Genomic DNA, 26,528 nt, shown 5'->3' with positions numbered 1-26,528 from the left:
CAGGGATGGAAACCACGGCCACACCGTTTTGCAGCTTCTTCTACCAAGAGGTGGTGTCTATGTCCCCTGCCCTTGAATCTGGCCTTGTGACTTGCTTGGACCAACAGAACATGGAGGAAGTGATGCTGGGCACCTTCCAGAGCCTGGGCCTTAAGACACCTTGCAGTTCCTGAACCTCCCCTACTGTCATGGAAGGAAACTGAGGCTAGAATGAGAGGCCACATGGAGAGAAGCCCCAGACGTGCAATCCTCCAGGCCCAGTCAAACTACCAGATGAGAGCAGTTGTGTGAGTGATTAAAGCAGAAGAACCACTCAGCTGAGCCAGCTCAAGTTGCAGATTTGTGGTTTAGGCCCCTAAGTTCGGGCTGGTTGTTATGCGGCAATAACTAACTGATACATGTGGGAACAGAGACCTGACCCACTCCCCCACCCCCCCACCCCACAGCATCTATGGGATGGCCCTCGGCTGAGCCAAGAAGCCACAGAGACAGTCAAAGTCCCTCCTCCTTGCCTTTGATTCCCGAGGTCTGCCTCTTGGGAAGGAGAGGGCATCTGTCCCTTGGGCCTGAAACCTACCCAGGGTTCTTGGACTTGAGCCAGTTGAGCAGAGCATCCTTGTTGAAGGCAGCCGTGGCCGCCATGTTGCTCTTGTTCAGCTGGATGTTGGCGATGGTGTCTGAGTGAAGCACCACCTCGATGAGGCCTGTGTGGTCCCCGGTGGAGAGGCAGCCGTAAGGGGTCATCCTAGCCAGGTGGGAGGAGGGGCAGGTGGACACAGTGGTCAAGGGCTGTCCCAGGGGCTTCTTGACCCCGAGGAGCTTAACCCAAAAAGGCTGCAGGAGATGCTACTCAAGTTGCTGAAAAGAGGAGGCAGGTACTAGGGGCGAGCCCTTGACTCCCAGGGCTCCAGGGAAGGTTCCTTGGAGAGGCCACACCAGCACCCAAGATGCAGAGAGGAAGAGTCGGCACCGTGGCTGAACTCATGTTTGCTCAGAAAGAAAAATCCAGGTGGCTTGGAAGATGATGGGGCAGGAAGCCAGGGATGCTTGAGGCCAAGGGACCAATGGAGGGAGACAGTGCAAAGGGCCAGGGCTGGCCTTCTCCACCCTCATCCTGCGGCCCTATCGCCTCCCTGACCCCGAGTTTCAAACTGGCCCCTGCTCTTCTTAGAAGAGCCAGTCTTTTTTCCAGCTGAGGTGGTAATGTCAGCTTTGACAGGGGACCCCTCCGACGGGGCATGGTCCTAAGCCTGGTGCAGGCACAAGTGGATGACGGGAGGGCCTCTCACCTCAGGTCCAAGCCCTCCTGCTTCCACAGAACGTCCATCAGCTGGATCATCTGCAGGGTCAGCATGTCCTGGCGGAGGTCTGTGCAGCCACCCCCGGGGAGGAAAGGCATGAGTTTCTGGTGGGTTCTCCAATCCCAGCCATGCCCAGGCCCCGGAGTCCCAAGACTCTGTGTTTTCGTCAGCTCGCCCTCCAGGAGATCTGCCCCTGGCCCCCACTGCAAGGTGCCCCCGCCGAGGGTAGCATGGCAGGGCGAGGGGAAGCCAAGGCCTCAGCGGGTCCCTGGCCGGGGCCCGGCCTGCTCACCGTCCCCGTTCTTAAAGATGATGCCCACGGTGCCATCGCTGCCCGCCTCCTCATTGCTGTACAGGACCCACAGGGGCTTCATCTTGGAGTCCATGAAGGTGCACTGCTCCACGCTGCCGGACGAGACCGCAGTCAGCAGCGGGCCCTCCTCAGGGCCTGGGGGGAGGGGAGGAGGTGGGGAGGCCCCGGCTGGGGCCTGGGGCTCACCAGACTTCAGCCAGCAGGGTGCTGGGGTCGAGCGGGGACTGCAGGTGGGAGAGGGCCTCCAGGTAGGTCTCCTGGCGCATGCACAGGTGCATCAGCTCCTTGGTCTGGGGCTTGGTGGTCTTCTGGGAGCTCACTTTGACGACGTCGTTCAGGGCTTTCAGCTTGCTCAGCGCTTCCCCCTGGCCAGGAGGATGGGAGGGCAGCGTGGGCCGGCTGGGAGAGGCAGGCTCCGAGCCTCGGCCTGGCCCACGCGGCTCTACAGGGGTCGGGGCAACTCTGCCCCAAAGCAGAGCCCAGGCAGGGGTGCGGGGGCCCCGAGCCTCACCTGCTTCATCAGCACCTTCATGTGATGGGTGCTGCCCCTGCAGTAGGCCTCCATGATGAGGCCGAAGCGCAGGGCCACCGAGGGCACGTGCATCTCGGAGCTGGAGGGAGGAAGAAGGGGCTGAGCCTCGCCTCGCCAGGCGGGGCCACACAGCCCCTCCCAGCCCGGCAGGACCCAGCCACCGAGGACACCCGGGCTGGCCGGCGGAGACGCGAGGCCCGCAGGCAAGAGGCCCCTCCTCCCCGTGGCCTTCCAGGTGAGTGCAGCTACCGCAGGTGCCAGAAGAGGAAGTGGCCGATCTTGCGATTGGCCAGGGCCCGGTCCAGCAGGAATTTGGTCAGCTCGCAGTCGAGGTAGGACTCGTACTTGAGCACCTGCACCAGCTGCAGCAGGTACTGGAAAAGCTCGTCGTCCCTGCAGAGAAGGGAGGCTGGCTGGGGCCCGGAGCTTCACGGCTCGGGAGAGGGTCTGCAGCTGGCGAGGGGGCAGGGTAGGGGCGGGAGGCCAGCCTCACCTGAGCAGGCCCCCAGGAGAGGTCCCCAGCCAGTGGCTAGACCCGGGCCATTGGGGCAAAGCCGCCCTCTGAAGATGAGGAAGCCCGCGGGACTCACGTCAGTTTCCGCAGGGACTTGATGGCAAAGGAGCCCACGTGGCGGTCAGGGAAGCTGAAGTCCAGCAGCTCCAGGGCGCTCAGGACGGGCAGCTCGGGCCAGGAGCACAGCAGGTAGAGCATCTGGGGGGTGCCGGTGGTCAGGGCAGGGGGCGCAGGCTGCGGTCTGGCTCCAGACTCTGCCCCCTCCCCCGGCCCCGGCCCCGCCGCCCACCTGGGCCACGTCCTCGTGCTTGTTCCACTTGGTGACCAGCAGCAACCGGGCCAGCGCCTCGGGGAAGTGCTCCTGGATCTCGTGCCGCATCTTCCACACCAGGTCCTTCTCGTGCTCGTATAGCTCCCCGGACCCCCGGCGCTCCAGGATCTCCCGCAGCTGCAGCTGCTGAGGGGCACAGGTGGAGGTGGGGGGGCGGTGAGGGCTGCAGCCAGGTCCACGCCCCACCGCCCACGGCCCCCAGCTCACCTCCTCCTCCGTGAAGCGCCCGTGCTCCCCATGCCGCCCCAGCTCTAGGATCTGCAAGAGCGACCCTGCTGTCAGCGGCAACCCCGGGGCCTGGGCCAGCCTGGCCTGCGGGGCCCCCGGGGCGGGCGTCAACACCTCGGCACTGCTGACTTTGCGTGCCAGTGACTCTCAGTGGTGGGGACTCTCCCGCGCGCTGCAGGGCGTTTAGCAGCATCCCTGACCTCCGCCCATGAGATGCCAGGCGCATCTCTCCCACTAGTTGTGACAACCAAAAATGCCTTTGGACATGCCCAAAGTCCCCTGGGGGGCAAAGCGGCCCCCGGTTGAGAATCACTGCTCTAGGACACATGAGGATTCCAGAGAGTCAAGGAAGCCCCCAAGCGTGTGTGGGCACCCAGCTCCCAGCCCGGGCAACTCACGGGGTGCAGGGACCATGTCCTGGGGAGCCCCAGAGGCAGGGTCAGGACAGTTAACCTTTAGCTTCGAGGTTTCTGGGCAGGGTGGGTCCTGGACCCCAAATGGCGAGGGCCCCCTCACTGACCTTGTCCAGGGCAGGGTAGTATACAGGGTGGGGGGCCACCTCAGGGAGAAAGATGACCAGGGCGGCTGCGCTCTCAGTGTTGGGGTTACTCCGCACGGTCCCACAGGGGTTCAGTAGCTCCCCTTTCTCGTCTGGATACAAGGACAGATGGAGTTGCAAGGGGAATGTCATCACGTGTGGGACCCACCTCCCCAATCCCCTGGCCTCTGCCTCTCCCTCCTGGCCTGGGCCAACCTGGGACGGAGGGCCACATGTAGAGGCAGCGCTCGCCGGTCTTGAGCTGGTTCTTGTAATCAAACAGCATGAGGTTGGCCCAGGCGATGGGGCAGTCCTGGGAGAGAAACCGGGCAGGTCACAGCCAGCCGCCAGAAAGTCCCCGTTTGCTCACCTGCAGGATGGGCCCAGCCAGACCATGCTTCCCACCCTTGCCCAGACTCCCTGTGAAGCAGCTGGCAGAGTCAGTCACCCCTCGACTCCCTTCTGCTCCCGGATGCATCCCACTCTCGGCTTCTTGAGAAAGCCTCAAACAAACCACATAGGCCCTAGGGAGCTGGCCCAGCTCAGCTACGAGTGAGTCAGGGTGGCTCGGTGGTCAGTCACATCCTGGGCCCAGTGACTCAGTGCTCGACCACCACTCTGTCTCCAACTGGCTGCTGACTCAGGCCACCCCGCTCCCTGCAAGGACACTGCATTTGTCCTTCCAGGGCAGGGAGCTCCCTCCAGGTTCCCACAAGGACCAAAGGCCCAGGCCCAGATATTCCGAGTCACCGTGCTCATAAGCCCAGGAACCCAGCACCATCACATGGCAGGCAGGGGTGGTGGCTAGCGTGCGTGTGTGTGTTGTGTGCGCACGCGCGGTGTGGAGAGGCTGGGGTTCACAGGCCCTCCTGGACCCCATCCCCAGGCTGCGTGCCAGCTGAGATGCTGGGAACGGGATGAGCAGTGGCCCCGGGGCGGGCTGCGGGACTGGACTGGGCCCATCACGGAGTGCCTCCCGACCGGCCCCACCCACCGCCTTCTTGGACTTCTTCTTGGTGGAGCGAGCCTTTTTGGCCTTCTCGATCACGGCGTAGAGCGCAAAGCAGAGGCGGGCCATGCGCGGTAGGTCACAGATGTTGATGTCGAACTCCAGCCGCTGCTTCCACACAGGCTCTGAGCACACGCTCACCTCCGAGCTGGACACCGTCTTGCACAGCGTCTCGTTGCCGTGGAAGAGGCCGGCCTGCACCACCAGCTGGGGAAGGCACGGTGCGGGTGGCAGGCGGCAGAGGCGCAGACTCCCTCTCCCGCCCGGGTGTCCCTCCCACCTAAGGCTCGAATCTCCTCCTAAAAGGTCCTCATTTCACGTGGGTCTGAACCCTCCCCCCCCAGGTGCTTGAAGGTGGTCCAGAAAAGGGAGGGCTGGCTGCCTGAGGGGGAGGTGTGGTCCTGGGGGGAAGGGGAGGGCGGCGTGGGCTGTGCACCCCACTGACTGCGGGACCCTGGGGCGTGTTGGCTCCCTGCTCTGGGCCTCAGTTTCCCCATCAGGGCTCGGGAACTCCAGGGGCCCTTCTAGCTTAAGCACCCAAGGGTGCCCCCGCTGCTCAGAAGGGGCATGAGCCCCCGTAGGCAGGGAAGGACTTAATGCCGCCTGCACATCTCGCCCTGCCTCCTCATGGCCCGGCCAGAAAGCTGGCCCATGCAGCCCTCCAGGATTCATCCATGGGAGCCCACGCCTGCCCTGCTTGTGAAATTACCCCAACCAAAAAGTGCTCCCCAAAGAGCCCCAACCTCCTTGGACCCGGGTTTCCCCATCCTGCAAATGGGACGAGAAAACCTGCACCTCACAGGGCCGTCCTGAGGCCAGAGGAGGTGGGCGTGTGAACGACCCAGAGGTGGCCGTGGCCTTGGCCCCGGCCCAGCTGGAGCGGCTCCCCTTCTGCGCCTGTCACCTCCCAGGCTCTGCGGTTCCTCTAACCCTGGGCTGGGCCTGGCCCCACTACCTCCACCAAAGTCAATACCCAGAACTCGCTGGGCCCGGTTTCTCCGAATTGTCCTCTCTGGCCGGCTGGCCTGCTCCCCTCCCCCCTTCCTGTTTTGAAGCAGCTCATCACCACCCCCGGCAGGGATGCTGGGTAATGTGGTCAGGTGGCTTTCGTGTGACACCCCCCTCCTTCTTCCTCCGCCACCTCTCCAGGCCACAGCCACCGTGTTTGTGCAAAAAACACGCACTCCCCGGGCCCTTCTCGGCCCAGGAGCCCCTACCTTCATCCGCTCATCGGCATTCACTTTGCTGCCCTGGATCAGCTCGATGCAGAAAGGCTGTTCCAGGGACCACAGGGACACCGAGGCGGGCTGGGCGGGGTGGAGGGGAGAAGCGGGGGCATTAAAGCAGGGGAATTCAGGGGAGGCTTGCGCTCCCGGCCGCTGCCAGGGCGCGTGGCCACCGCGGCGGCAAGGCTGTTGCAGATTCCTGCCCGCAACGCCATCCTTTACCAGAAAACCTGCCGTGCAGGCGCCCCAGGGGGCCCAAATCACCCCCCCACGCAGCGCTGCAGGGCATGGAGTTCTGCCTACAGCAGGGGAGACAGGAGGGGCAGGCAGCCAAGCGCCAGGCCTGGAGGCTGCCCCAGGAGTCCAGACAGGAGTCCACCCCAGCCCAGAGGCCCAACTCTCAATCCCGAGCAACCAGAAGGCATGAGACAAGGGACCCCTGGACCTATGGCTGGTCCAGGGCGATGCCCAATAGGCACCAGGGCTGGACCTCAGGTGGGAAGGAGGGCTGCAGGGGAGGGTAAGTGCAGGGCGCCAGCTCACCTTCTTCAGAGGAATGGGGGGCGGTTTGGCGCGTGGCTTTTGGACTTGGGGGGCGGGGTTGCTCTGCTCATCCCGCATGGCGAGGATGGAAGAGGAGTGCACCATGGTCAGGTGGGGGGTCAGCCCGCTGTGCAGGCAGCTGCAGATGTACTGAGATGGGGGGCGGGGTGAGTGGCTCCACTGTTCCCTGGACGACCGGCTACCCAGGGATGCCCCACGCTGGCCCCTGCCCACGCCAGGCCTTCTGGGGCCTCTCCTGCTGGCCCTTCCTGCCGCCGCCCACCTCCCTGTGCTCACGGGGAGAGCCAGCCCAGCAAGGGCGCACTCTCACCGTGACCCCCAAGGTCTGGCTTGTCGGGCTCGAGAGGGGCCGAGGACCAGCTCCCGCCCCCCCGCCGCCCCAACCCAGGCCCCAGGCCAGGACTGCAGGGAACCCAGGAACCCCTCCCGGACCCCAGGCCTCACCTGGAACTGGCAGAGGGGGTGGCTGCCGTACAGGTACTCGTGCTTCCCGTTCACCTGCAGTGTGTAGTCCTCGGGCTGCTCTACCAGCGGCTGCCGGAACACCGTGGCCTTCTTCCGGAGCGCGCAGGCCATCAGTGCCAGGGGCACATCCTTGGTGGACACCTGGAAGGTGAAGCTCTCCTAGGGGGAGGAGGGAGGGTCAGTCCTCCACGCCTGCGAAGAGCCCACGGGGTTCTGGGGCACAGGGGGTGGGCTGGTCCGTCTGCAAGTATTAGGCGCCCCTTGCCCCCTGAATGTGAGCTCCACGACGGCAGGCTCTGAGGATGGCACGTGGCCGACACCAGGAAATACCTGTTGGATGCGTGAGTGGACCGAGGACCAAAGCCTCTTGGTCACTCTGCCTTGTGGAACTCGCCGGGTGGGACGTTTGGCCAAGCCCCTCGTATGCAATGGATACCCTACAAATACCACCCGATGGTGCTGGGAGGAGGATGAACTGGGGAGGCTGGTGGGTGACTGGGAGTCTCACAGGGGAAGTGTCCCCCGTGGACACGGCAGCCTGCATGCAGCACACGGGCCGGCGTGAGCCACCGCTCACCTCGCTGCCCTCGAACTTGACGTTGACGAGCAGGGCCCGGTTGGGGACGCGCAGGGTGCCCGGCCCCCAGCTCCGCGCCGAGGGCTCCAGCTGCAGGGGGAAGCTGTACTGCAGCCAGGCCTCCCAGCCCAGCTGCTGCCGGTGCGCGGCCACCTCCTCGCAGAACTGGCGCATCTTGGCTCGGAAGTCATTCACCTCCGGGTCTTGCAAGGAGTCAAACTCGTGGAGGCCTGAGGGGCAGGGGAGCCGGGTCAGCGTGGGGCTCGGGGGCGGGGCGGGGGCGGGGGACAGGCCCGGCGGAGGTGGGACGGCCTGGCCTCGGCAGGGCACCTTTGCCGATGAGCAAGCTGATCTGCGAGTTGATGAGCTTCTTCACCCGGTCACCCTCGCGGGCCACCAGGCGCAGGACGGGCAGGAAGGGCTGGATGTCGCACAGCCGCCGCTGCTCGTCCTCCAGCTCCTGCTGCTCCGCGGTCTGGTTGACGCAGGTGAACACGTAGGCCTCGGGGTCACTGAGCATGTGGAACAGCGGCTCATACTGGGCTCGGTGCCACAACACCTGGAAGGGAAGTGGCCGGTCAGCTCCTCCCCTACGGTGGGCGGGGCCCCAGGGAGCCGGGAGGCGGGTGGAGGCTGGTCTCACGACCCTAATAAGGGGGCAAAGGCAAGATCCCAGGACCACTACTCTCTCCGTCCCTTGAGCATTGACCACAGGGTCACTGGGAGTCGCCGTCCCTGCCCTTCTACGAACGGGGCCAGGTAGGCTCTAAACCTGGAGCAGAGCGGTGAGCCCTACGGTCTCCCCTGTAGGCTACCCTGAGGGATGGCCATCCAGACTTGACGTCCAGGCACCCAGCGAATCGTTCCTGGTTCATCACCCTGGTCTTTAAATGATGGCAAGTAATTCAGAAAAGTTTCACACACCGAGGGGGCCATAAACGCCTCCGCGGGCTGTGTCCAGTATGTGGCCTCGGGGTGAGGAGTCCCCAGGGATCACAGGAGCGCCACTGGAGCACCAAGTGTTAGTGCAAAGGTGCTCACCGCTGAGTCACAGAGAAGATGGAAAAGGAGAACAGCTCTATTTTTCTTCCACGGGGGATGGATAATTACGTTCCATCAATGCAAACGGATAGCACAGGCATGTGACCCAGAATCTAAGGATACCTGTACCAATGCACACAGGGCTCCCACATACAGCATTAAGTGGGAAAAGACCCCAAGCTATAGAACAGCAGTTGTAATTCAAGCTCATTCCCATAAAAACGATGATAAACGTATTAACTACTGCAAGCTACAGTCTGCCAAGTTACTGGAAGACAGACGCACCCATTCACTTACACACCGTCTATGGCTGCTTCAGGCCTACAACGGCAGAGTTGAGTAGTTGTGACAAACACCATATGGCCAGCAAAGCCTAGAATATTAACTGTCTGGTCCCTGGTATAAATTAAAATATTAAGAAATTGAAACTGGGGACTTCCCTGACGGTCCAGTGGCTAACACTTTGCCTTCCGATGCAGGGGGTGAGTTCGATCCCTGGTCGGGGAACTAAGATCCCACATGCCTCTCGACCAAAAAATATAAAAACATAAAAACAGAAGCAGTACTGTAACAAATTCAACAAAGACTTTAAAAATGGTCCACATCAAAAAAAAAATCTTAAAAAAAAAAGAAATTGAAATTGAACTGGGATATGAGGTGAGACTGCTAAGACCGATGTGTTTTATATTTCTGTGGTATTTGGAAGTTTAATAATATGCATGTAGAGCCCTGTGAGGAAAAAGATTAAAATGATATTTACACAAGATTAATAACATGAAAAGGATGTTACAATGTTAACTCAGAAAAAAGATATAAAAATTCATAATCACCAAAAAACACTACATAGAAAAGAAAATAGGAAACAGCCAAAGTGTTAATTGTGCTTGTCTCATATGGCTGGATCATGGGTAATTTTTTCCTTCTACTTTTTCTTATTCTCCTAAATTTCAATGTGTCCATAGTACTTTTGAAATGGAAAAAAAGAAATTTCATTTTTAAAGAAACACCCAGGAAGGGAAGATTAAAACACAAAACAAAACAAAACAAAACTCAAGTATGGTCCATTGCTTCTCTCCTTTTTTTTCTGCTCCCAAGTATAGCTTTTCAAATTCCGGGCTAAGGCCTTGTCCTCTGCCATGACCCATTAAATCCCACCCTTTGAAAGGTCACAAGACAAGATGTACCAAATACCATCCAGATATTTCATCCTTTGACTCAGTAATCCACGATGAAAATTGTTCAACAAAGCCAAAAACCATTTGCAAAGATGATGTTGACTATGATGACAGCTCTGAAGACAAAAGACCGGGAGAACTCAAGCGGCCATGCATGGGGTGTGGTTTCAAACGTGATGGCACAGTCATGGAGAGGATGAAAGTTCACCCTGGGAACCAGCACCCTGAAGCTTTCACAGGAATCTAGGAAGGGTAAACGTGCCATGATAAAGGCGGGAGCTGAATTTGGAAAGCTAGGTGGATTTCAACTGTGAGTTTTTAAACAATTCTTGGACATTATTTTTATCTTTTAATTTTTTTTTTTTTTTTGGCCGCGCCACACTGCTTGCGGGATCTTAGTTCCCTGACCAGGGCTTGAACCTGGGCCCCGGGCAGTGAAAGCGTGGAGTCCTAACCACTGAACTTCCAGGGAATTCCCATATCTTTTTTTTTTTTTTAATTTACTTGTTTTATAATTTATTTTATTTTTTAAGATTTTTGGCTGTGTTGGGTCTTCGTTGCTGTGTGCGGGCTTTCTCTAGGTGCCACGAGTGGGGGCTACTCTTCGTTGCGATGCGCGTGCTTCTCATTGTGGTGGCTTCTCTTGTTACAGAGCACGGGCTCTAGGTGCGCGGGCTTCAGCTGTGACTCGCGAGCTCTAGAGCTCAGGCTCAGTAGTTGTGGCGCACGGGCTTAGTTGCTCCGTGGCATGTGGGATCTTCCTGGACCAGGGCTCGAACCAATGTCCCCTGCATTGGCAGGCGGATTCTTAACAACTGTGCCACTAGGGAAGCCCCCCCCCATATCTTTTAAAATTCATAGCTGAGGATCTCAAATCTGAGAGTTGCAGAGTCCATCTGTCTGCTTCTCTGAGTTCCAAGCTCTGAGAACTAGTTTTAAGGTCAAGATCGTACCTTCTTGATGGTGCTGAGGTTGGCATTTCGGGACACAGAGAAGTTCAGATAGACCCCCGTGGGCAGCAAGAAATCAACAGCCACGCTCTGATTCTCCTCCTTGGTCCAGAATTCCATGGGGCAGTCAACCCCGGGGGGCATCCTGCTCTTTTAATTCTCGGATACCAATCGTCCTGCAAAGGAAGCAAAGGCAAAGTGAGGCCCTAAGGTGTGCTGGCTGAGTCCTTTAGTAGGACCCTTTGGAAAAGAGGATTTCAGCACTTTTGTCAGCAGGAAGCTTGGGACGGAGTCCCAGCCGGGAGGTGGCTTGTGCCTCCTGCTGCCCCAGGCCACTGTCTAGGCTGAGCTGCAGGCACTCCGTCTGCATCCTTCACGGCGGTGCCCCCAGTTTAAACCACCAACAAACCCATGCCAAGTCATTTTTTCTCAGGAACACACACACGTGGGAGACCTCACCATGGCCACCAGCCGGCAAAGATGGAAAATGGCAGGATCACTGGGCAGACAACCCCAGACTTGAGAGGGAGCGAAGGATGACGTTCTTTGAAACTTTTTGACCAGAAACCAAATGGCTTGAAAATGGCTTTAGCCATCAGACAAGCTGTTGAACTATCTCAGCCATACCAAACCCACTGCCCGGTAAGTAACAAAATGTTACAGACACAGTAAGAGGTCTTTGAGTCTCTCTCCCACTCAGGGTTACCACCACCTGGATTCTGGTTGTTTATAGTTTCCATGCATGTTTTTATCCTTTTATTATACTAAAATGTGTCCACAAACAATTCCTAATATTTTTCCATGCTTTAAAGCATTGTATGATTACTGAGTCTTCTGCCCTTGTTTTTGCCACTCAACGCTGCAATCTAGATTTCTCCATGCTGATACATGTAGCTCCAGTTCATTCATTTTAACTCTTGGGAGATATTTCACTGTGTAAGTACACCACAATTTATTTACCCCCCTCTCTTGCTAAGGGACCTCAAGGTTCGTGTCTACTCATGTTGGTTATTACAAATGATGCTGCAACGTATATTCTTGCACACATCTCCTTGTGTACAAGTGAGAGTCTTGGTGAACACTGTCTAAGAGAAATATGATGTGAGCCACACGTGGAATGTCAAAGGTACCAGCAGCCACATTTTTAAAAAGTAAAAAGACACAGATAAAATTCAGTTAGTAATCTATTTTATTTAACTCAATATATCCAAACTACGGTCATTTCAATGTTATCAGTACAGAAAAATTACAAGATAGTTTACATTTTTTTGGTGCTAAGTCTTTGAAATCTGGTGTGTATTTTACACTTACAGGACAATTCGGACGCTAGGTTTTCATCAGAAGTATTTCATCTTATGTAGATTTCATACAATTAACAGGTTAAAAAAGTAGGTTCACAGACTCAAGTTGTTCCAAATATACTAAAAAGTTTTCCAATAACCAAATCGAGTATGAATTCTTATGTTTAAATGAATTAAAATTAAATAAAATGTTTAAAAATTCCATTCCTCAGTCATACTGTCCACATTTCAAGTGCTCAAGAAATACATGTGGCTGGTGGCTGCCATACTGGGCAGTGCAGGTAGAGGGTATATGCCTAGGAGTGGAATTGTCAGATCATACGTATAACCTACGACAGGTATAACCATATCCTTAACTTTTTAATCTCCGTATCTTTGCCAGTACTTGGTACTCATTTCTGCCAATCTGGTGGGCGTGAAATGCTCTCTTGTTTTAATTTGCATTTCTCTGATTATCCATAAAATGTTTACCTTCTGCAAATATCCAGCTTATAAACTTTGCCCATTTTTTCTGTGGGGTTGTCTTTTTCTTACTGCTTTGCAGGGTTTCTTACATTCTCTAGATTCAGTTCTTTTGTTGCTTGAGTGAGTTGGCAATATCTGATTTGAGTCATCTTTTCACTTTGTTTATGTGTCTTGTTAAGGAGCAGAAGTTTTGAATGTTGATGTAGGCAAATCTTTTTCCTTCATGTTTTATCATTTTTATTCTTTAGACAAATACTTCCTTACCCTAGGGTCACATCCTCCGAGATTTAAGTGACTTTTTAAAATAGTTGAAAGGAAGTGTTTAGTTTGAGAGAGCTGTTCTTCTGGTGGCTCTGTCAGCTGGCTCCAGGCCTCACCCTCAGTTAGATGCAGAAGCTGCTCTGAGCAGCAGGGCAGCATGTCACCCTGTGCTACCATGTTACCACTGTTGGGATCCACTTCCTCTGGTTGTAAAACCACATCCTACTTTGGGTTCCTCTTTCTGAGAACGGCCAGGACAAAGGCTTTTTTTTTTGACTCAAAATGTGGAGGACAGTCAGGAATTCTGGAAAATCCATTTACAGTGCTTTGGCCAAGCTCAGGAAGGCATCTTTGGCCACTCAGTCCTGAGGCTAAGATGAGCGCATGCAGCAGGAACTCCCCAGGACTCTAGCCAAAGGGGTGGATGGGGTACCTCAGTGCTGTGGAAACGAAGCCTTCGACTACACTCGTCCATCTGGGATGCAGGGAAACACGTTGATATTAAAAACTCATTCCTAAAAGAGGAAGGCTCAGGATAGTGCGGGCAGGACAGCATCAAATACCAGAGAGGGGACAGGAGAAGGATGGGAATTCTTTCCCTCTTTGTGGGCCCAGGACCCAGGATGCAGCTGCTAACAAGCCCCAGCTCTCCATGAAGCCCAGACCTGTCGCTCTCAGTATGTATGGGACACAGATGTCAGCTAATCCCGAGGCTTTAGAACTGCTCCGAGAATGCGGATTGGTACAACCACTTTGGAAAACTGTTTAGCAGTATCTACTAAAGGTGAACACATATGCCCTACGACCCAGCAATTAATTCCAGAAATGCCAGCACAGGTGCACCAGAAGAAGCATACAAGAGTCTAGCACCACTATTCATAGTAGCCCCCAAACAGAAACTTCCCAAGTGCTCATCAGCAGTAGAACGGAAAAATAAACTGGTTTCCTCTCCCGATGGAATGGTATGTTTGTTAGCAGTGAGAGTGGATGATCTATCAATTCAACAATATAAATGAATCTCACACATAGAAGCCTGAGAGAGAGACGTCAGGCACAAAAGAGTATGTGCTCAAGATCCCATTTATATGGAGAACAAGCGCTGGCAGAACTAGTCTATGTTGGCAGAAGAAGAGATAGGGGTCACCTCGGGTGGAAGGCAGTTTACCCTGGGGGAGAGCGGCACAGGGGTGCTGGGAACTTTCGGTTTCTTGATCTGGGAGCTGGGGACCTTCCACAAACTCAGTCCAAGTGGCTCAGATGGGTTGACTTCTCTCCTGGCTCCCGGAGTGGCCTGAGACCCAGGCCCAGCCTTTCAGAGCCCTGCATTTCCCCTGGCCACAGGGACTGCGTTGGAAGCAGGAACGGGACGTAGCCCCAGCCAACTGTCATACCTCTCTGGCTACAGTGATTCTAGGACGGACATGTGACTGTGAAGTCAATCCCATGGGTTTTGACATCTGGACTTCTTTGGAGACTTTCTCCTGGGAGAACAGAAAAGACAGAATATCTACCAGGAGCTGCTGGTGACCACCCGCTGCTCTGAGGGGTGGAACCCGAGAAAGGACCAACGTGGAGGAAAGCAGAGCTCAGTATGGAAAGTGAAGCAGGGTCCCGAGGACAGCCTTTGATTCCCTGGATCCAGCCATGCCTGAAGCTACACTCTACCTCTAGAATTTTCAGTTCTATCAGCCAAAAAACCCACCCCAGCCCCGCCTTTTTGTTGTTAACTTAGAGCAGTTTGAGTTGGATTTTCTATCACTTGCAGCTGAAAGTATTTATTTCCATTAATAGAGCAGCACATTCCATTTTTGGAAGCTTCCAGTGTTAGAAATTTCTTCCCTTGGACACTGGCCCACCTCTAAGAGCCAGCCCTGTCCTTTGTGCTGCCACCTAGAGGCACATGGAGTCGTTATCTGACGGCTCTTCTGCTGCATGGTGGCCCCAGCACCTCTGTTCTCCCTACAGAGCAGATGTAGACTCTTTTGCCGAAGTTTGGCTCTCCAAGAAAGCAAGATGCTCCAGATGGGGCCCGGCAGGCCAATGGTAGCAGAATGTTCTAGTCACCAAACTCCCATTTGTTTGGCCTAAAAGTGTATCCGGCTCCCCTCCCCCGCCTCCCCTTCCCACCGAGAGCGCTTCGGTGGCCACATCACCAAGTTTGCTGGCTGCCAACCCTCCAGAGACTTCTCACAGTAAGCCAGGATCTCCCAGTCTGTACAGGAACACTAACTTCCTGAATCTAGACGCAGGAACTCACAATTATTCTTGGTAATTTCATCTCATGGAAATAATCCGCACTCACGTATTATTGGATTTGACATTTTGTATATATCACTTAACCTGAGATATTTTAGTTTATTCGACTAGTATTTATTGTCAGGAATCGTGCGAGGTGCTGGGAACACAGTGGTGAATGAGACAAAGGGTCCCTCCCCAGAAGGCGCTTACACACCAGTAGGGGAGACACAGTAGACAAGAAGGATGTTCCCGCGTTGTATCAATGCGGTGAAGGACAGAGTGTCTAGTGACGACGTGATGGAGGACAGCAGGAGGGGCTGCTGCATATAGGGAGGCCGAGAAAGGCCCCTCTGAGGGGAGGACACTGGGGCAGAGGGCCAGGGTAAGCCATCACGTCCTGAGCCGACAGAAGGCGGGCCCTTGCCGCTGGAGCGTAGGGGAGGGTGGGGGATGAGATGGGCTGAGGAGGTCAGCAGGGACCAGTCCTGCAGAGCCTTTACAGGGGAAGCACCTGGCTTTCACTCTAGGAGCGATGCAGTGACTGCACAGCCCTAGAGGGTTTTAGGAAAGGGAGCCACCAGATCCTATTTTCATCTGAAATGATGCTGGAGGGCTGCAAGGACGCAGGCGAGACTGTAGGGCAGCTCGTGCCACAGATGACTGTGGCTTGACCCAGGAGGAGGAGATGGAACTGGAGAGGGAGGGAATCAAGGTGGCGGGGTGCGCGGTGCGGGGGCGTCAGATGGGGGACAGTGAGAGAAGGAGCAAGGATGACAGGCAGGTTTGGGCTTGGGAGACTGCATGGCTGGTGGATATTTACAGAGATGGCAAAGTGTAAGGGAGAAACAGATTTGCAGGGAACTGAAACAGCAAGAGCTCCATTTCAGACATACTGGATCTGAGCTGCTTACTGAACATCCCAATGGAGACAGCCAAGGGGCAACGTCCCAGTTTGCAGCTCAGGGGAGAGGTCTTAGGGGTCACAGAGATATCATTTGGGATCAGTAGACCGCACACACATGTGGAGCCATGGGGCCAGGAAGGTAAGTAAGGGTCACGACCACCCTCAAGGCACTAAAGTGGGATGGACCAAAGAAGAACCAGGAACAATCCTTCTCACTCTGTCATGCAGAATCTTGAGAGAGGCTTCCTCTGTCCGTCCACATCCGAATCGTTAATAAAATAGTAAAGAAAACTGGGCAAGAAGGAGCTCGCTTCCTTTCACCTTCCCACTTCTGGCCCACAGGATCCACAGAACAGCTGCGCGGCAGCAGAGTCATCCTGGCCGGGGTGGGGCGCCGGGGGTCTCTGTCACCAGCCCTCTGCGAGCTGTTTCTAGACATTCCCAGGTAGATGCACCTTCTCTGGCCTGAGGTTGAAGAACAGTTTCTCAGCTGTGAAGGTCTGAGGGGTCTGACCTCCTGAGTCCTGAGCGGCCGGCAGAGGAGTTTCTCTAAAGATTTCGATACAAGGACATCTGCCACCACCATCCTTCCCCACTGGCAGCAGGGAACGCCTCAGGGGGCCCTAAGTTATTTCTAAGGGAAAAGGGCAAGCAAGGGATGTAGAATCCCACAAACGCTTCTTCGGGACTAGGAGTGACCTTGCAGCCCACAGAGTCCCCCTGGGCTGGCAGACCAGCTGGCTGATGGCTTGTCCCAAGCTCAGGACTGCAGAAGGATCCCTTTCATTCCTGTTGAAACGCCACCATTTTGGGGCTCTGAGCTGGCGTCTCCCGAGTCTGTTAGACTTCTGCCTCTTTCCAGTAGCCGTCACAAATGTGGTTGACACACTGACCGGGAGATGCTGCCCAGCCTTTGTCAATGTAAAGACAGGCTGTTTGGTGCCTGGGGAACAATCACATACCCTGGGGAACAGCTTCCCAAGGGAACACATGAGTCACTCTCAGCAGGGGACAGGCAGTGGGAAAAGAAGGGAAGTTGTGTCTTGCTTGTCTGAGCGATAAACATCCTCCTCCCTGAGGGGATGCCCTGGGCAAAACATGCCCTGTACCTTCCGATGTTATCCTAAAGCAAGAGTCTAGAGGTCCCCCTGGACGGCTCCTATGAACCTGTATAGAGAGAGATGTTCGTGTCCTTAACCTGAGGACAAAACATCTGTCCAATGCCTGGATTTCAGAGCCCAAAGTTACAACCTAGTTAGCCCAAGGGAAGGAGCCTCAGTCGCAGAAAGTTGTAGAAGGTAGTTACGCACACAGTCTAAGTATCTACCATCCACCCAGGCTGGGAGGATGCGAGACCAGCAGCCATGTGACAAGGGGCAGGGGGCCACAGGGGCTGGCCTTCCACATCACGCTGAACAGAGCAGAGTTCACATTGGGCCTCTTGACCCGGGTTTATTTCCAGGACTTCTCGGCCTCAAAAAGTCCTTCTAATCAAGTGCTGTTTCCGGTCAGTCTCCCACGGAGAATGAAATGAACACTTTTCCTGTTGCCCAACTTAGATGGAAAGTGAGAGCAAGTGAGCGCTTCAGAAGCAGAGCAGAAGATGCTTTACCTGGAGGGCCACCACCTGCTGAATCTCCTGGATGTTTACCCCGAAGGAGCTTTCCAGAAACCACCACCCTGCTCTGGCGGCCAGGAGATCCTTCAACCACCACATCCTCCTGGAGACCCTCAGGAAAAAGAATGAGGGGCCCCTCCTTGACCCAGAAGGCTGAAGGTCCCAAGTCCTATTCCTTCATTCACTCGCTCATTCATTCATTCAGCAAATATTGATTTGATCGCCTTCTATGTGTCCATCAGGGAATGGGACAGGCACCATCCCTGCTCTTACAGAGTTTTTAGTCTAACGGGAAAAGACAAAAAAAAAAAAAGAAAGAAACAACTGAATAAACAAGATGATTTCAGAGAGTGTAGGATTAGAATGTGATAAAACAGGTTTGCAGGGAGCATCTTCTTTGGATGGCAGGTCAGGTAAGGGTCCTCAGGTGAGGTATTGCAGATGAGGCCCAAATGACGAGAAGGATCCAGGAAAGATCTATGAGGTAGGGTTCCAGGCAGCTGGAACGGGAAGTGCAAAGGCCCTGAGGCAGAAGACCAGGTAATGGGAGTCACAGCAGAAGGGGAGACTGGGGAGAGACAATGTGGCTGATCCTGCAGGGCCTTGGAGCCTCCGGGAGGAGCCAGGCTTTGTCACCACTGCAGCGGGAAGTCACTGGGGGGTTTTAAGCAGGGGACGGAGATGGCCTGATTTTATGCTTTACAAAGAAGACTGCTTTGGCTGCTGTGAGGAAAATGGAAGGAAGGGAGGCAAGAATGGAGCGGGGAAAGTAATGAGGCCAGGGCCCCAGGTCAGAGCTGGCAGAGCAGATGAATGAGGGAAGGCGTTGGGCCCTACAGGCCACGAAACACCCCAATCCTCTGTTCTTAAGGAGCTGAGGAACAGGCATCCCAGCAGCCCAGCCTTGAAGCCTGCAGCCTTCACCTTCTTGAAGAGAATGAAGCCATAGGCCAGAGGGAAATGCATGACCCAGGGCCCTCAACAGGTACAGTTTTAGGATAGATGTGCTATTCTTCCAAGATACAAATGCTTTCTTTTTTTTGCTTGTTTTTGTTTTGGTCCAGGCAAGTAGGACATCCTGAAGACCACCCCAGGAAGAGAAAGGACGGGCTTGTTTGGAGGGCTGTCTGACACCCCAGCTCCTGCCACCTGGAGAAAAAGAGGTCAGAGGGGTGAAGGATGGGATTGGACAAAATAACAAAGTCACGTGACACCGTGCAGAAGAAGGCGTCCCAGTGTCTGCTTGGAAGGTAAGCTGAGGACATGAACTACCTTATTCCCTGGTTTCCTATTCTACCCACTTCTGCCTCCCTCACTTCTTTTTTTTTTCCTTCTTCATCTTCCTTTTTTTTTTTTTCATTCTCTCCCATTTTAAATGTGTCTCCTTTGAGTCCATATTATTCAATAGGACAGTAACTTCTAATTTGAATATTTTAAAAAGGAAAAAAATCCTCAGTGGGGGAAAACCAAGACAGACGTCAGAGAAGGAGATGTGTAGGTCTTTGGAAATTCTGTTCTATATGGGAAAAAAAGAGAGAGAGAGAGACTGACTCCTGCTACTGCCATCAGAAAAAAAAAATGAGCCAACTACCCTACAAAAAGTTCTATCCCTATGATCTCCTATGATGCTCGTTCATGGTGCACCCAGGGGGGCCTTGGGCCTGCAACCATGCAGGGTCCCTCAATACTACACAGCAAAATCAAGAGAAAGATCCATGGTCTCATATCTGGTAATTTGGGGAATCTGGAAACTGTCTTAAGGAAGCATTTCAAAAGTGAAAAAGAAAAAGCTATATGCACAAAGATATGGATTGTAGTACTATCTGTGAAACTCATAAATCAAAAACAATAAAGAAATGTCTAAGTAAATGATAACACGAACAACAAGAGTGAATGTAGTCATTAGAATGACACGGCACTGCAAATACTCCCCACATTAAATGAAACCAATAATGCACATATATTTACCATGGCAACATGTGTTTGTGGACAAAACATTTCAGAAAGCATAGAGAAAATGAAAACAGCTATATGATGAGTGGATGTGGCCATCATACTAATGACTTTTAAATTTTAATATCTGTGAAAGTTTTGCAAGCACATAATTTTAAAAATTAATTAAAACTAAAATGCTTGCAGCAAAAAATGAGCAGTCCCTTGACATCCACATCCAAACCAACCACCCCCAATTTCAGTTGTACCTTTTGCATTTATCTCTGCATTTCTAAAGAACAGGTTTATACTGATATTTCTTGATCTTCAACTTTTAACTTTTTACCTGAGAAGATGAGTTTGTGCTTTCCTTCACATACACACATGCATGGATCCTCTCCCCCATTTCCTGGATATAGTTACGTGATCACTTTCTGTTAATCAAACTTTAGTTCTTACATTATTATAACCATGTAAATATTGTTCAAAGCTAAGCCACATCCTATACTATGGTTTCCTTTCTTGTTCAACTTTTTGTTACTCCTACCGTTGCCTCGTTTTTAATTTTCTTTGCTTTCTATGTGTGAACATGTAATTCTTCCTCAAACTCTCTAACAGCACTACAAAATCCTTATAATACAGCAAATATGTCAGATAATCCATCAGCTCCATTTTTTTCTTAGAGATTCCTCCTGGGGCCCTCAGCCATCTTGCTCCAAATTGGGCTGGCTGCTCTCTAGACCAGCTGCACAACTGTGATATTGGAACTTCTCTTCACTATCATTATGGGAATTCCCTTCACCTTCTCTCTACCAGTCAGGGTTCTTGGTTGCAAGTAAAGAATCTGACTCTCACTGATTAAGCAGGGAAGGAGCTGACAGGTTGTCTGACATATTTGCTGCATTGCGAGGGGTTTAATAGTTCTGTTGGAGAGTTTGAGGAAGAATTAGTGATTAGTCCATTGAAAACAAAGCAAATAAAAATATGAGGCAACAAACAAAGCAATTAAAAACATGAGGCAACTATCAACTCCAGGAAAAACAAAAAGTTGAACAAGAAAGGAAATATAACTGTACTACACCATGTGGACTCCATGATACAGGATCATGTCTGATGGCAAAATTGCTGGTATTGCCACTGAGTACTGGGTGCTACCTTGTACCCCTGCCACTTCTGTGCCAAGAACTCAACCTTGAAGCCCATCCCCGCTATCACCACCATAACCATGGAAACAACACACGTTTCATCCCTCTCTTCTCTGTCAAAATATAACATAGGTACATTTCATCAGTGGAGCCCACATCACAGGTGCTGGCTGCAGGGGAGGCTTGGAAGAGAGTACTTTTCAGTTTCCATGGTGGGGTAGGTGTTTTTTTCCCTCCCCACTCCCAAGGCTCAAAGTAAGACAACAGCTGAAATACAGAAAGTCATCTGGTGGCTGAGCCAAGTGAGAAACAAGAGACAACTGCATATTGTACCACTCGTTCCTCTTTCTTGGTTTACCCTCTCATTTTAGTAAAGCACATCCTCTAGTAGCTTCCTTGAAAAGGGATACAAAGAGTGTGTGTGTGTGTGTGAAGTTTTTGAAAAATTACATGTCTGAAAAAGGTCTTCATCCTATTATTTTGCTTGAATGATGATTACAGAATTCTGGGTTGGGAATTAATTTCCCTCAGAAATTTGAAAGAGTTGCTCCACTGTCTTGTAGCTCCTGGTGTTGATTTTGTAAAGTCCAATGCCATTCCGTGCTCTGATCTTCTGTATGTGGCCCCTTTTCCCTGCGCTGGCTTTTAGTAACTTCTATCTCTGGACTTTTGGAAGTTCATGTTGATGTCCCATAGAACATCTTTTACTTTGATGTAGTGTATCTTTTTAAAAATATATATTTATTTATTTTTATTTTTGGCTGCATTGGGTCTTCATTGAGGCACGCAGAATCTTTTTGTTGCAGTGCGCGGGCTCTTCGTTGTGGTGCATGGGCTTCTCTCTAGTTGTAGCATGTGGGTTTTCTCTCTCTAGTTGTGGCACGTGGGCTCCAGAGCGCGTGGGCTCTGTAGTTGCGGCACGCGGGCACTCTAGTTGAAGCGCACGGGCTCAGTAGTTGTGGTGCGTGTGCTTAGTTGCCCCGCGGCATGTGGGATCTTAGTTCCCTGACCAGGGATTGAACCCACGTCCCCTGCATTGGAAGGCAGATTCTTTACCACTGGACCAGCGGGTAAGTCCCTGATGTACTGTATCTTATTATTCATTGGGCTGAGTGCTACACAGAGATTCTTAATGCAAACTCTTGAGTTCTAGATTTTTTTTTTCCTGGAGTTTAATAACTTTTCCTTCTCCATTTCTCTCCCTTGAGCTCCTATGAGATGGATACTGGGCCTCCCAAACTGCTCTAATTTTCTTATCTTCTCTTTCTTATTTTCCGTCCCTCAAGTCTTTCTGTCTTACTTTCTAGAAATTCATTGTTCAATCTTCTAACTCTATTCTATTGAAGTTTCTACTTCTACTAGCCTAGTTTTGATATCCAAGAGCTTATTATTGTTTTATAAATATGCCTTTTTTAAAAAACAACCATGTTTATGACTTCTGGGTCTCTGCCTTTCATGTTAGAGGACTCATTCGGCGTGTGACGATCCAGGCTGCCCATTCAAATTTAAGAGAGAGGCACTGAAAGGTGCTTGTGCAGGGCTGGTTGCTTGGTAGGTGTCGCTGAGAGGTAGCGTTTTTTCATGAGGTTGGGTTCCTTAGAGAGAAGTTCAAGGCCCCTGCCTGGAGGATGGGTAGAAGCTAGGCTGCCATGTTCCAGGAACCAGCTTGGAGAGGGTCTGTCTATTCAGCATGCAAACTTTCACTGAATCTTCCTGTTCTCAATATAGAGCCTCCCCTGCCTTCTGCTGCTCTGGTTCAATACTGCCTGCAGGAAACTAGCCATCTTCTGCTGGTGGAGGAGGGAGCTGCCTGGCTACGTGGCCTGGGAGGGGTCTGTGGCTCTGACACACACTTTAAACCAATATTCCTGCTTCCAGCCCCGCTCCCTGCCCCCATTGTTGGGAACACTCTGTGGCCCCCATTCTTTAGCCTTTGGTGGGTCGTGTGTACAAGCCAGCTTGCTTCCCTCACAGCCAGGACATTCAACATTCTAAGCTTTGCTTTTCTTTCACCCACTTGCTTCCCATCTTTCAAAAGTTTTGCTCATATCCCTCCCCCTCTATCATCATTTTCTGTTTTCTTAAGGATTTACACCTTTTTATTCCTCTACTCTCATTTGAGTGGGCTTTTGAAACAGAGCAGAGATAAACACATGCATTCAGTTATGTTTTTGTGGAAGTTCATGATAATATTTACCAAGAAATAAAAATCAAGTTTCCAAAGACACACGCAGAAGACTCCCCAGGGAGGATACTCCAACAAGGAAACAATGGTTCTTTCGGGAGGGGGGTAGGATTATAGAAGAGTGATGCTTGTAATTTTTTTGTATTTTGTAAACTTCCGACAGTAAATAGGTATCCTTTACAAATCAAAAAGTAGGAGGGTTAAAAATCATGATTTAAAGGCATCTTCTGAAACACAAATCAAGATAGTGTAAACAGGTGCGTAGCAGAAAAAGAAACTCTCATTCCTCTACACAGGTCTACATAATCCATGGTTTTCGCCTATGTGCCAGGGAGTCCTGGGGTTCCACAGAAGCACCCCAAGGCCTTCAGAGGGTGGCAGGAGTAGGACAGCTGCTCAGTGGGAGGAGTTCTGGGCCAGTCTCTACTTGTACCACAGTGGCACTCTTTTAATCTGCTTTAGAGGTTAAAATTCTGCTTAATACTTTGATCTTTTTAAAGAGGTCCACACTAACAAAGAAGTTTGGAAAGTACCAATGAAGACCTAGAAAAAATGAGGTGGGGTGGGGGAAAGCCTCCAAGGATGACATCATGTAACCTCGTGCCCTACCTGAACCATCAGAAATGACAGTAGCTGCTCGAGCAACTGTATAAGGAAGATGGTGCTGGGCACCCACAGAATACATATGTACCCACACAGCTTGCAAACGGGACAAATCTGCACACTTGCTAATCACACCCAGCTGCCCCCAGATACCAAAGGCAGGTGTTCAGCGAAGGCTCAGTCAGTGTCAGTCTCTGACCTAAATTTCTTCATCTGCACAATGAAGGGACTACATTCAGCTTGCAAGCTAATGTCCCAGAAGTTCCAGGGAGCATCCTCTTACTGATCCAGTGACTGCCAACTCTCTAGAGAAACAGAATGTCCCCACCTAAGGACTCCTTGAGAAGCAATATCAAGTTATGAAAATCCAATCCACTTCCTTCGGAAGGTTTTAATTTTTCTCGCACCAAATAGGTCAGCCCAGCTCTATCATGAACGCAGCAAGTCAAATACCAAATGCTGCAGTTTAATAATGGGCTCCAGGGCTCCTCGGAGCACAGCCATCCCTTCCTTCCCAGGTAGCAGCATCCCTCTCTTGGGAAGCTGGCTGGGGTCTAGTTCACATCCCCCTTCATAGGCTCTGAGCACAAATTTGGGTCACTCTCTTCCTTTTAGCATTCTAGTCCTAAAGAGAAGTTCTCCTCTGGCTAGATAGTCAGGGAGGGTGGATTCCATTCAAATTCTTAACCTATCTACAAAATAACATCTCCTCTTCCCCCCCGCCCCACACTTGTTTCCTTTGCCCAACCTACCTCTCTGGAATGGTCCAAGAAAGACCAGCAGCAAAGGTCCCTCTGCCTGGCAGATTAAAGATGCTTTGGGATCAATGAGCGTCATTCCGCCCTTGCCTGACTCTGAGCTCCTTATCTGTCTGAAAAAAAAGAAAAGAAAAGAAAAAGAAAGAGAAAGAAAGAAATCTTTAAAAAGAGAAAGTCTCAGAAAACTTCTGTGCATTCTCTTAGAGGACTTTAGCTCAAAAGCAACTGTCTCACCAAGGTTTCCTTTTTGCAAACCAGTCACATTGTACTTAATGGGCCTTCTTCACCATCTGTGTCAATGCCATCCCCAGCTCCCTTTGGTGGTACTGAAGCAAACCACAGGAACATTTCCAGTGCCTGAAGCAGGAATTCATATACATACAGATGACTCAGATCATTTTTAGAGTTGTTTGTTGTTTTGTTTGGTGTTTGAAAGCAAAGTAAGTGATCTGAGTCAAGCCTGGGTTCAAGTTCCATTCAATGGCTGCAAAAAGCAGGTCTGTGAACTTGAGGGTCCCCATTCGAGACCCAAATTGCATCATAAAGGAAGATTCATCCCTGCTTGCTGGAGATGAAAAGGAAGGGTGTGTGGGGAGGGGTCGGCCCACTCACTGCCGCTGTGGTGCTTCTTTCCCTACTGTGGGCGGCTCCTGGAAATAATCTGACCCCAGAGACAGAAAGACACCTGAGTTCTGGGAGCCCAGGCGGCTGGGTTCCAGCAGCAGGACCTGCCACCCCCTCAACTTCCCCCCAGCTACCTGCACAGCAGGATTCTCCTGCCTGGAACCCACTGGGCTCCTGAAGAGCAGGAAACCTAAACCACTGGTTTCTCCATGAGACAAAAAGCCCAGTCCTAGGAAGCCGTTGGAAAAGGTGTCATTCCAAGAAGACATTTCCCAAGGTCCAAGCTGGAATTCACCCGGCTGCCAGCCTAATCCCTGGAAGGATACCCCACGGACCCTGCTGCAGGAGCCCAGGAACATGGGCTTGGATGGTCTCTCCATTTAGCATCCAGGTGAGAGGATGGCAAGGCACTTCCCAAAGCACTGTCACCAGAGAAACGGGAGGTCAGCGACAAGAGCTAAGAAAGAAATAACTTCCATTCTGACCAAGGGAGTTAATTAACAAGAGGACAAAAAACAACAGCTCAGTCACAGGGAAATGAGACAGGATCGTAGAGAAAGCACTTTCGAAACACAGAAAGACGAAGCAAAAAAAGTGATGGAGCCGAGAGAATGAAAGATAAGAGAAAAATTAGTCCTTAGGAATTCAGGTCAGGAAATACGGAGCCGGGACAGAATTCACAAGAGGGGGCGAGGGAGGACGTCTTTTGCTCTGGCCCTCACGCTGGCCGGGACCTCAGGAGCTGGGTCTACCGCCCTCTAGCCCTCTGGGTTCAAGGGCAAAGCTTTGGGAGGCAACGCTAGGAATGGCCAGAGCGCAGGATGCTCGGTCCCGAATCGGGGGCAGGGGGAGGGGAGGGCGCGCGCGGCAACTGCTCGGTCCCTGACAAGTAAACAGCTTTCCCCGAACAGGCGCGCGTCCTCGTCCGGAGCCCGGCTGAGGGCCCTGCTCATTCCCATCTAGGGCGGTAGCGGGACACCCCGGATTCCCGGCCCCACGGAGGCATAAAAGGGATGCAATGAGATCAGAAAAGGAGGGTATGAATAAGCCCACACCAGAGAATCACAACGCGAGAGCGGCCCGCTGCCTCGGCCTCCCCAACGGGGTTCGGTCCGCCCCGGGAACGCGCCTCCTCCTCCAGACCCCACGCGCCCCCGGTCCCCGGATCTCCCCTGGCGGACAAAGCCCGGCGCTGGGCGGGGCGTGGCGGGGCGTGGCGGGGCGTGCGCTGTGGGGGGGCACTGGGACCCCGCAGACGCCCGCACAGGTGGGCTCCGTACCGGGTGTCGATGCCGGGGGCGGGGCCCGGTCTCCCTGGAGACGGTTGCCCAGGGGACGCGGCGGGCGGGTCCCGGAGCGACGGGAGGGCGCGAGCCTCTGGGCGGCGGCGCGGAGCCCCGGGGGCCTGAGGGCAGCCCCGCGGTGCGGAGCGGGTGAGCGGGGCATCCGCGGAGGGGCGCGGTCCTGGGCGGGGTCCGGACAACAGGGCGACGCCGGCAGGGCCAGGGGGCGGGGCGTCCCCGGGGCTGGGGCGGGGCCAGCGGCGGCGCGGGCACCGTCGGCAAATTCTCACAGCCCCAGCCAGGCGAAGCTCTGGAGAGCAGGCGTCCGCTGCGCAACTCGTGGACGCCGCTGCAAATCCTCCCGGACCCCCGCTGCTCCCTGCTGGCGGGTGGGATTGCGCATGGAGTCGGGAACCTCAGCCGCCGCTGGACCCCGGACGGCTTGCG

At 53.0% G+C, this 26,528-nt stretch overlaps 1 protein-coding gene across 1 annotated transcript in view; it reads right to left on the bottom strand.

Annotated features, from left to right (window-relative positions):
• PIK3CD (phosphatidylinositol-4,5-bisphosphate 3-kinase catalytic subunit delta) overlaps positions 1-26,094 on the bottom strand; it is a 29,516-nt gene extending 3,422 nt beyond the window's left edge. Inside the window, exons 1-19 of the mRNA XM_060013758.1 lie at positions 26,079-26,094; positions 24,169-24,283; positions 10,768-10,940; positions 7,929-8,157; positions 7,599-7,828; positions 7,001-7,180; positions 6,536-6,685; positions 5,984-6,073; positions 4,752-4,973; positions 3,974-4,070; positions 3,740-3,870; positions 2,950-3,249; positions 2,737-2,858; positions 2,396-2,539; positions 2,126-2,225; positions 1,801-1,979; positions 1,594-1,706; positions 1,290-1,368; positions 578-745 (exon numbers count right to left, since the gene is read on the bottom strand). Coding sequence (XP_059869741.1) covers positions 578-745; positions 1,290-1,368; positions 1,594-1,706; positions 1,801-1,979; positions 2,126-2,225; positions 2,396-2,539; positions 2,737-2,858; positions 2,950-3,249; positions 3,740-3,870; positions 3,974-4,070; positions 4,752-4,973; positions 5,984-6,073; positions 6,536-6,685; positions 7,001-7,180; positions 7,599-7,828; positions 7,929-8,157; positions 10,768-10,908 — 2,675 coding nt within the window. The 5' untranslated portion in view covers positions 10,909-10,940; positions 24,169-24,283; positions 26,079-26,094. The remainder of the gene's footprint in view (positions 1-577; positions 746-1,289; positions 1,369-1,593; positions 1,707-1,800; positions 1,980-2,125; positions 2,226-2,395; positions 2,540-2,736; positions 2,859-2,949; positions 3,250-3,739; positions 3,871-3,973; positions 4,071-4,751; positions 4,974-5,983; positions 6,074-6,535; positions 6,686-7,000; positions 7,181-7,598; positions 7,829-7,928; positions 8,158-10,767; positions 10,941-24,168; positions 24,284-26,078) is intronic.
• Positions 26,095-26,528: the final 434 nt, after the last annotated feature.

Source organism: Delphinus delphis, chromosome 1, assembly GCF_949987515.2.
Source record: "Delphinus delphis chromosome 1, mDelDel1.2, whole genome shotgun sequence".
Classification (NCBI taxonomy): Eukaryota; Metazoa; Chordata; class Mammalia; order Artiodactyla; family Delphinidae; genus Delphinus; species Delphinus delphis.
The sequence above is the reverse complement of the archived record's forward strand: the minus strand, read 5'-3'. Positions and strand labels throughout refer to the sequence as shown.